Source organism: Sinocyclocheilus grahami, unplaced genomic scaffold, assembly GCF_001515645.1.
Source record: "Sinocyclocheilus grahami isolate Dianchi unplaced genomic scaffold, SAMN03320097.WGS_v1.1 scaffold999.1, whole genome shotgun sequence".
Classification (NCBI taxonomy): domain Eukaryota; kingdom Metazoa; phylum Chordata; class Actinopteri; order Cypriniformes; family Cyprinidae; genus Sinocyclocheilus; species Sinocyclocheilus grahami.
The window spans coordinates 443,792-454,855 of record NW_015506178.1 but is presented as its reverse complement, the minus strand read 5'-3'; the positions used below and the strand labels follow the sequence as shown (position 1 = coordinate 454,855).

The window sequence follows — 11,064 nt, the reverse complement described above, 5'->3', positions numbered from 1 at the left end:
GTTGTGCATCTTTTTCTTCCACACTTTTTCCTTCCACTCAACTTTCTGTTAACATGCTTGGATACAGCACTCTGTGAACAGCCAGCTTCTTTGGCAATGAATGTTTGTGGCTTACCCTCCTTGTGAAGGGTGTCAATGATTGTCTTCTGGACAACTGTCAGATTAGCAGCCTTCCCCATGATTGTGTAGCCTAGTGAACCAAACTGAGAGACCATTTTGAAGGCTCAGGAAACCTTTGCAGGTGTTTTGAGTTGATTAGCTGATTGGCATGTCACCATATTCTAATTTGTTGAGATAGTGAATTGGTGGGTTTTTGTTAAATGTGAGCCAAAATCATCACAATTAAAAGAACCAAAGACTTACACTACTTCAGTCTGTGTGCATTGTATTTATTTAATACACGAGTTTCACAATTTGAGTTGAATTACTGAAATAAATGAACTTTTCCACAACATTCTAATTTATTGAGATGCACCTGTATTATATATATATATATAAAATTTAATTTATTATTACGATTAAATGTAAATTACAAAATAGTCCATTAGAAATTAAGCTAATAGTATTTATTATTTTACTTTTATTTTACCTACTCATATTAAAGCATGATAAATAAATAAATAATGTAAAATTAAATTAGTAAAAAAAAATATATATATACACTTTTTTTTTTTTTAAATATGCAATGACAAAATAATATTACATTTAAAATTTATGACAAGTGTTTTATAAAATATATATAAAAACACTGAATCTTGTGTTGAAATGACTGACTTTCTTGTTTGGAAGTTTCTTCCTGGATGTGCTCTGTGGAATCCCTCTCTAGCACCTCCTGCTGGTGGACTGCATGTAACAATCCCTGCAGCTGCTCGCTCATTACATCCATGAGAGCCTGGGACACTTCCAATGGCAAGGCCTCTTCACAGGAACTGGAGAAACACACACACAGTTTTCTTTAACTGCAGCTGTACAACCTAGATTGTCTGCAGCCAGGTACTGTTGCTCTTACTGGCAGAGGGGATGTTTGTTGATACCAAAACATCCATATGAAATTGTGTTTTGGAGTTTCTTTACTATGCAAAACTGTTACATTAAAGCAATATTATGATGTAGCAAGAAGAATGCTTTGAGCACGATTATCTAAGGCATCAGTTTTCAAAATGTGAGGTTTTAAGAGCATATCATGGGAGGCATTTTCTCGTTCTGTATTTAATTATCAAGTTTATAATCTCACCTGGCCGCTATGAAACACACACACAGTTTTCTTTAACTGCAGCTGTACAACCTAGATTGTCTGCAGCCAGGTACTGTTGCTCTTACTGGCAGAGGGGATGTTTGTTGATACCAAAACATCCATATGAAATTGTGTTTTGGAGTTTCTTTACTATGCAAAACTGTTACATTAAAGCAATATTATGATGTAGCAAGAAGAATGCTTTGAGCACGATTATCTAAGGCTTATATTCAAAATGTGAGGTTTTAAGAGCATATCATGGGAGGCATTTTCTCGTTCTGTATTTAATTATCAAGTTTATAATCTCACCTGGCCGCTATGGCGAATATCTGCAGGAGTCTGGCAGCGGCCAGCTTCACCGCCCCACCGAGCTGCATGTGACCGGACATGGAGGCGGCCAGCCAGCGCTGGTTCACCAGCACACAGGTGTTATCAGTCAGAGTGGACAAGATCTCCAGGACGCCACATTTAATTATCACCACCAGATCCACTGGCTGATAGTGGAAGTTCAGAGCGAAGACTGTAGCTAACAGCAGGTGCTGATAAGAGCCTGAAATGAGACAAATCTATGTTAAATCACTACTTAATCAAACTGGCATATTATTAGAGTACTTGGACTATGCCAAACTATAAAAAAGTCAAACAAAATTTTAACCACAAAGCAATATCACAAATGAATGTCTATTTAAATTAGTGGGTAATGATAATATTGCAGAAAAAAAATCTGTTTTAAATGGTAAAATAAAAATAAAATGTAATTAAAATATAAAATAAACATCACTAATAATACTATTTCCCCAACTAAGATATGAAAAGTGCATGCGCATAGTACAGTAGGCATTGTATAAAGTCTATCATTTTATTAACATTAAAATGCACTGTAAAGTACAAAATGGTTCATTTAAATTTACTTATTATTTACCCTGTTTTATATTAGCTGCTCATTATTAATAAAAAATAAAATAATAGTCAAATTATATTAGTAAAACATTTCAGTTATAATACAAATAATGAAAATAGTACTGACATTTACATTTAAACTGAATATTTTATGTGCATTTACATAATATAAAAAGTATTTAAAAAATTAAGTATTTGTAAAAAACTAAAAATGGCCAAAAAAAATAAACATTTATAAAAAAAAATTAATACTTTGTTTGTGCATTTAGACAAATGCTACATGCTCGAGTAAGAAGCGTTACCCACCAGCCTGTTCTCTCTCTAGTGCCACTTTCTGTCTGAGCACACGCACCAGTTGCTGGTACAGCGTGTGAGCTGCAGACTGTAACTCCCTCTGAACACTGATGGGCGCCGACTGAGTCCCAGCCTAGACACAAACCAACATTTCAAACATCATACTTCAATGAGAATATAGGCCTAATCTATAAGGGAGATGTTCAAGTCAAGAAAAAAAAAATCATGCATGAAATTTGGAAAAATTTGTGATTTGTATTTGAGGAAATGTCATTATCAGTGTGTCTTACGGTGTAATGGTGAATCTTGTTGTTAGGTGCCGCTAGACTGCCGGTGATCGGGGCTCCCAGACCAAAGCAGCCAGAGAGGAACTGCAGCTGCACTGACTGCAAGAGGCCTGGAAAACGAGGAGGCGCTAGAGAGCTGACACTCTTTTCCTCCATCTCTGACAAGAAAGAGGAAATCTGACACAAGGCCTCCAAACGAACCTGGATGGAGGGTATGAAAACAACTGCGATGTGTCTCTACATCTAGTTATTGAAAGTAAAATGGATCTGCAATGGATTTCCCACCTGAGCTCTTTGGTGTTGCTGTGCCATGGCTATGGTGATGGCTTTGGGATCCACATGTGCACCTCCATCTTTGTCCACCAGAGAAGAGGTTTGAAGGAGGCTCCTACACAGGAAATGGAAGACCTGGCCCAGGATGGGTGTGCCACCTCCGCCCGGGCACAGCACAGTAGTGGGACTGATGCACTGTCGCAGTCGCTCCCAGGCATCTTTCATGATGCCCAAAGAACAGAGTGGAAGGCCTTGCAAGAAACAAGGCTGATTAGCTCAGAGGTGTGATATTTAAGCTAACTAAAACTGATGATTATAGTTTATGTGAAAGAAGAGAGAGAAAAAAATGTAATGCGAGTTATCAGACATGCGAGATCAGATCAGATGTGTGGGATCAGATGTGTGGGATCAGATGTGTGACATAAGACCTCAGAAATTAGATTAGAGATCACATGAGATTAGGCAAGCAAGATAAAGCAGGTGTGGGATCAGACATGAAAGATCAGATATGTGAGATCAGACAGGTGAAATATAAGAGATGCATTATTTGATATATGTGAATTCAGACATGTAAGATGTGAGAAATCAGAAATGAGAGATCATACATCACATCAGATACGTCAAAGATCTGACATGCGAGATCAGACTGGTAAAAGTTGCAACAAATCCAATATGTGTGAGATGAGATCAGATATGCAAGCTATTTGAAATCAGATGTGAGAATTCATACATGCAAGATCAAATATGTGAGATCAGTTATGTTAGATCAGACATGTGAGATGAAACACATGAGGAATTAGAAACAGAAGATCAGACAGTTGATATCAGACATTAAAAAACGGTTTCATCAAAGAACTGAACTGTGATATCAGAGAGGTAAAAAACAAATCAAAGATGCAAAATACCCACTATGTGTGAGATCAGATATTAAATATGTAAGATATGTGAGATCAGATGCAAGGAAACTTACAGATGAGATCAGTTAAGTTCAATGAGATGTGAGATGACAATAAATTAGAAACGTGAGATCAGACAGTTGATATCAGACATGTGAAAGATCAGATATGTTAAAGATCTGACATGCAATATCAGACAGGTTAAAGATCAAAGATGCAACAAATCCAGTATGTGTGAGATCAGATATGTAAGATATCTGAGATCAGATGTGAGAAATCACACGTGAGATCAGATATGTAAGAGATCAGTTTTGTTAGCCGAGACACATGAGATGACACATTACAAAAAAGGAATGTGAGATCAGACAATTGATATCAGACGTGAAAAATCAGATTTGTTAAAGATCTGACATGCAATATCAGACAGTTAAAGATCAGAGACGCGACAAATCTACAGCGGGTAAAATAAGTATTGAGCACGCCACCATTTTTCTCAGTAAATATATTTCTAAAGGTGCTGTTGACAATTTTCACCAGATGTCGTAACAACCCAAGCAATCCATACATATAAAGAAAACAAAACAAATAAGTTCAGAAATTAAGTTCTGTGTAATAAAGTGGAATGACACAGGGAATAAGTATTGAAAACATGGGGGACTGCAAAAAGGCATGGAAAGTCAAGACACCAGCAGAAATCTATCAGTAATTAGAAAGCAATCCTGCCCCTTGTCAGTGGAAATTAATTTTAGCTGGTTTAGTCCCAACTGATGGCCTATAAAAAGGTGTATTTTTACCAACGTGTCACACAAGAAACATTTCATGATGGGTAAAAGCAAAGAGCTCTCTCAAGACATTCGCAACCTTATTGTTGCAAATCATACTGATGGCATTGGTTACAGAAGGATTTCTATACTTCTGAATGTTCCAGAGAGCCAAGGACCACTTGTGGAGAGCTTCAGAAAGATCTGGAATTAGCGGGTACAATTGATTCAAAGAAAACAGTAAAACGAACCTGGATGGAGGGTATGAAAACAACTGCGATGTGTCTCTACATCTAGTTATTGAAAGTAAAATGGATCTGCAATGGATTTCCCACCTGAGCTCTTTGGTGTTGCTGTGCCATGGCTATGGTGATGGCTTTGGGATCCACATGTGCACCTCCATCTTTGTCCACCAGAGAAGAGGTTTGAAGGAGGCTCCTACACAGGAAATGGAAGACCTGGCCCAGGATGGGTGTGCCACCTCCGCCCGGGCACAGCACAGTAGTGGGACTGATGCACTGTCGCAGTCGCTCCCAGGCATCTTTCATGATGCCCAAAGAACAGAGTGGAAGGCCTTGCAAGAAACAAGGCTGATTAGCTCAGAGGTGTGATATTTAAGCTAACTAAAACTGATGATTATAGTTTATGTGAAAGAAGAGAGAGAAAAAAATGTAATGCGAGTTATCAGACATGCGAGATCAGATCAGATGTGTGGGATCAGATGTGTGGGATCAGATGTGTGACATAAGACCTCAGAAATTAGATTAGAGATCACATGAGATTAGGCAAGCAAGATAAAGCAGGTGTGGGATCAGACATGAAAGATCAGATATGTGAGATCAGACAGGTGAAATATAAGAGATGCATTATTTGATATATGTGAATTCAGACATGTAAGATGTGAGAAATCAGAAATGAGAGATCATACATCACATCAGATACGTCAAAGATCTGACATGCGAGATCAGACTGGTAAAAGTTGCAACAAATCCAATATGTGTGAGATGAGATCAGATATGCAAGCTATTTGAAATCAGATGTGAGAATTCATACATGCAAGATCAAATATGTGAGATCAGTTATGTTAGATCAGACATGTGAGATGAAACACATGAGGAATTAGAAACAGAAGATCAGACAGTTGATATCAGACATTAAAAAACGGTTTCATCAAAGAACTGAACTGTGATATCAGAGAGGTAAAAAAAGATGCAAAGATGCAAAATACCCACTATGTGTGAGATCAGATATTAAATATGTAAGATATGTGAGATCAGATGCAAGGAGATGAGATCAAGTAGTGTCACGCTTCATTTTTCAAGTTTCAATTCTCACTAACGAAACGTTAACTATGACTTTTGCCTTAGTAAACTCCTAATTTTCTGCTTATTAATAGTTAGTAAGGTAGTTGTTAAGTTTAGATACTGGGTAGGATTAGGGATGTAGAATATGGTCATGTGCTTTATAAGTAATAATAAACAGACAATATGTTAATAATAGGCATGCTAATAAGCAACTAGTTAATAGTGAGAACTGGTCCCTATACTAAAGTGTTACCAGAAGTAGAATTCAAATGAATTTCACAGCTTTTATAATGTTTGCATTAAAATATGAATTTCATTTTTCAGTGTGAATTACACATACAGCGGGTAAAATAACTATTGAACACATCACCATTTTTCTCAGTAAATATATTTCTAAAGGTGCTGTTGACAATTTTCACCAGATGTCGTAACAACCCAAGCAATCCATACATATAAAGAAAACAAAACAAATAAGTTCAGAAATTAAGTTCTGTGTAATAAAGTGGAATGACACAGGGAATAAGTATTGAAAACATGGGGGACTGCAAAAAGGCATGGAAAGTCAAGACACCAGCAGAAATCTATCAGTAATTAGAAAGCAATCCTGCCCCTTGTCAGTGGAAATTAATTTTAGCTGGTTTAGTCCCAACTGATGGCCTATAAAAAGGTGTATTTTTACCAACGTGTCACACAAGAAACATTTCATGATGGGTAAAAGCAAAGAGCTCTCTCAAGACATTCGCAACCTTATTGTTGCAAATCATACTGATGGCATTGGTTACAGAAGGATTTCTATACTTCTGAATGTTCCAGAGAGCCAAGGACCACTTGTGGAGAGCTTCAGAAAGATCTGGAATTAGCGGGTACAATTGATTCAAAGAAAACAGTAAGTAATGCGCTCAACCGCCGTGGCCTGTATACACGCTCACCATGCAATACTCTATTGCTGAAGAAAAAGCATGTTGAAGCTCGTTTAAAGTTTGCTGCAGAACATTTAGACAAGCCTGTGAAATACTGGGAGAATATAGTCTGGTCAGATGAGACCAAAATTAAACTCTTTGGATGCCATAATACACACCATGTTTGGAGGACAAATGGCACTGCACATCACCCCAAAACATCATGGTGTAGCACTGGCAAAATTCATATAATTGAAGGAAGGATGAATAGAGAAATGTACCGATACATTCTTGATAAAAATCTGCTGCCATCTACCAGGATGATGAAGATGAAACAAGGGTGGACATTCCAGCGAGACAATGATCCCAAACACAGCCAAGGAAACTCTCAATCGGTTTCAGAGAAAGAAAGTAAAGCTGCTAGAATGGCCTAGCCAATCACCTGACTTGAAGCCAATAGAAAATCTATGGAAAGAACTACAGATCAGAGTTCATAGAAGAGGCCCACAGAACCGTCAAGATTTGAAGACTGTGTGGAAAAATGGGCCAAAATCACACTTGAACAATGCATGACTAGTTTCTCCATACAGGATGCGTCTTGAAGCTGTCATTAACAACAAAGGATTTAGTACAAAGTAATTTCAGTAAGCGTGTTCATTACTTTTCCCCTGGGTCATTCCATTTTATTACCCATAACTTAATTTCTGAACTTATTTGTTTTGTTTTCTTTGTATGTGTTGATTACTTGGGTTGTTGCCGACATCTGGTGAAAATTTCATGTCAACAGCACATTTAGAAATATATTTACTGAGAAAAATGGTGACGTGTTCAACACTTATTTTACCCACTGTATGTGTGAGATCAGATATGTAAGATATCTGAGATCAGATATGTGAGAAATCATCCGTGAGAGATCAGTTATGTTAGCCGAGACATATGAGATGACACATTAGAAATTAGAAACATGAGATCAGACAGTTGATATCAGACATGTAAAAAACCTGACATGTTAAAGATCTGACATGCAATATCAGATGGGTAAAAGATTAAAGATGCAACAAATCTACTATGTGTGAGATCAGATAAAATACCTGAGATCAGATGTGAGAAATCATGCGTGAGATCAGATATGTAAGAGATCAGTTATGTTAGATGACATATGCGAGATGAGACACATGAGAAATTAAAAACTACAGATGAGTGAGATCAGACAGGCGATATCAGTCATGCTAGAGATGAAACATGCAATAGATCCAATATGTGTGAGATCAGACATATGAGATCAAACTTATAATAAAATAATATGCTACTTCATACACCACTCACCAATTTTATTTTTGAATGACCCTGAGGAGCTTTTAGATTCATCTGGTGTCTGTGACAAAACAGATTACAAATAACAAAATCAAGAGATGAATTCATTGATATTAAACTAGTGGGAACATGAGAAACATAAATACCTCTCTTTCACTGAATCTTCTCTCAGAAGAAGACTGTAACTCCATCTTTGATCCTAACGCCTCATAGGAGGGTGGAGATCTATGTAGTGAAAGAGATTTATCACATTCAGATTGTTTCACACCCACACATGCAAATGTTTGTAATTGCACACAACACAAACCTGGCCAAGCTGCTCTCAGTGGGCGTCTTTGATGACACACTCTCCTCCTGCCAAGCAGCTCGGACCCCCAGCAGCAGGAAAAGGCAGCGTGAGACCAGCAGGTGGCAGGCTGCTGGGAAGGACAGGCCCTGGTCGGTGATGCTGTGGTGGTCCCAGGGATGCTGGGGGGGCTCCCTGTCTGGCGTCCCAGGGCTCTCAGTGCTGCTGGGTAACGTGCTAGTGCCAGACGACTCGTACACAGTCTCGTTCTGTTGGAGCTGCATGGCCTCACGGGTGGCCAGGAAACACTGCAGCACCTCTGCGGGGAGGAGGACACAAGCAAATAGTTCACAATTACACAATACAACACCAGAGGGAGTATTTTAGAGACAATAGTGTCACATGAATCCCAAAAATGATCAGGGTTGTTACGGTTAATTAAAACTTAAAGGAGACATAGTATGTCCCTTTTTACAATATATAAGTCTCTGGTGTCCCCAGAATGTGTCTGTGAAGTTTCAGCTCAAAATACGCCATAGATCATTTATTATATCATTTTGAAAATGCCTATTTTGAGTGGAAGCAGAAACTCGCAGTTTCTCGGGCCTGTCTCTTTAAATGCAAATGAGCTTCCCCCTATTTCAGAATAGAGCTGCACCATTACAGCTCGGACTTGCTAAAAACATCTGTTTTGGTTTTGATTATGTTTATCGCGCTGAAATCATGCGTTTTAAACCATATGAGTTTAAACTTCTGATATACGGTTTTCTGAGCGCACACATCCGTTGCACACGGACAGAAAGCTGCTGTCACAGCATGTGAGTACTAAACTAAGTTCTCATTCACACACAAGTTTACATTAAAAGCACACGAGTTACAAAAACAGTGGGTTATGTCTGTGAAGGCAAACTGCTGGGAAATAAATAGCGGGTTAATTTTAGATCTGTGTGGCAGCAGCAATATACAGTAAATAAATCAATAAATCCACTGCTGTCTTGTCTCCTTTGAGGCTGGGACTCTAAATAGTGTTCTGTGCACACAGCATGTGAGCACTAAACTAAGTTCTCATTCAAACACAAGTTTACGTTAAAAACACACGAGTTACAAAAACAGTCAGTTATGTCGGTGAAGGTAAACAGCTGGGAAATAATTTGCAAATTTTAGATCTGTGTGGCAGCAGCAATATACAGTAAATAAATCAATAAATCCACTGCTGTCTTGTCTCCTTTGAGGCTGGGACTCTAAATAGTGTTCTGTGCAGCCAAAGACAGAACAGTTAGCATGTTTTGCTCAAACTTTCACCATAACATTAGAGCTGGTACACCGTTTTCGCTTTGCGAAAACACAATGACTGTGCTATGGGTGTATTACATTTACAGATTAAGGTGCGGTAATATTATAATGAGATCCCTTTGCCATGTCACCAAGGGAGCGAAATCAGACGCGCTCGTTTTCTCAGACGCTTGCGGAAAAAGGCTTGCCTAAACAAAGTGATTGGGTTCATCTTTTTCACGTTTCCTTGGTTGGTAGATGCACCAGGGACCTGATTATAGCACTTAAAACCTGGAAAAGTCAGATTTTCATGATACGTCACCTTTAAATCATTAAAACATTTTCATTACTTGAAATAAAATATAACAATTAAAAGGAATAAGAACTGTTGCCTTGGCAAAATAAGTTTAAGTACCAAAATAACAACAACAAAAAAGCTCAAAAAAAGATAGTTTTTTTATGTATACTACATCATTTAAAAAAAACAAAAAAAATGAATGAAAACCGAAAATAATCAATTTAAATCAAATTCAAAATATTAAAAAACCCATAATAGTGTATCAGTGATATTAAAATTACACTGACCATGATAAATCTATTGATAGCATGCAATCTTAAATGTTTATACATAAGACGATAGGTGTCTCAAGATGTCTTTTTAAAAGTTGAACTATTTAGAACAATGACAAAACAGCAAAGTCCTGACAAAAACCTAGTGCATGTTCATACAAAAACACAAATCAAAAACTTTGCAAATGTCCTGTGTGACAATGTTTTTACATATATTTTAATACAAGTTAAGAGAGTAAGTGAAGCATTGAATTAAAGGAAATAAATTATTTTAAGTATTTAATTCCAGAACTGTAGCCCCAAAAAAGTTGGTTAGACACCACAACACTAAGATTGTTAAACAGACCTCATTCTGAGACAAAGAAACCTCTGGTATATATTTCAACAGAAGCACACACTTGCTCTGTGAGGGAAGAACACAGAAAGCAGCATGTTTACCCGGCAGGTACATACTGCTGATGCTGGGCGTTTCCTCCTCTAAGGGATCGTCCTGGTTGTGTTCAGCTGTGTGGGGCTTCAGGCTGCTGGGATCTGTGTCTCTTCCTGTCTGCTCTCCAGAACTGCCCGCTTCCTGCCTCTCCTCACTGGGGCTCTGGGAGCCCAATGAGGCCTGGACACAATGAAACACAGAGTAACAGTGATAATGTTGGTTAATGTTACTTTGTCCCTGGTTAGTGTGCATCAGCATAAAGAAATTGGGAGGTAGGGAAAGTCATTATATTATATTTTATTATGAATGAATGAATGATGCACACCCAGAGCGCTTTACAATCA

General features: G+C 37.9%; 1 protein-coding gene across 1 annotated transcript in view; it reads right to left on the bottom strand.

The window, feature by feature from the left end:
• Positions 1–11,064, bottom strand: part of LOC107565391 (probable E3 ubiquitin-protein ligase HERC1) — an 85,822-nt gene that overhangs the window by 44,841 nt on the left and 29,917 nt on the right. The window contains exons 17-25 of the mRNA XM_016250615.1: positions 10,729–10,900; positions 8,470–8,767; positions 8,309–8,387; positions 8,175–8,223; positions 4,981–5,219; positions 2,719–2,916; positions 2,441–2,561; positions 1,544–1,784; positions 775–929 (exon numbers count right to left, since the gene is read on the bottom strand). Coding sequence (XP_016106101.1) covers positions 775–929; positions 1,544–1,784; positions 2,441–2,561; positions 2,719–2,916; positions 4,981–5,219; positions 8,175–8,223; positions 8,309–8,387; positions 8,470–8,767; positions 10,729–10,900 — 1,552 coding nt within the window. The remainder of the gene's footprint in view (positions 1–774; positions 930–1,543; positions 1,785–2,440; positions 2,562–2,718; positions 2,917–4,980; positions 5,220–8,174; positions 8,224–8,308; positions 8,388–8,469; positions 8,768–10,728; positions 10,901–11,064) is intronic.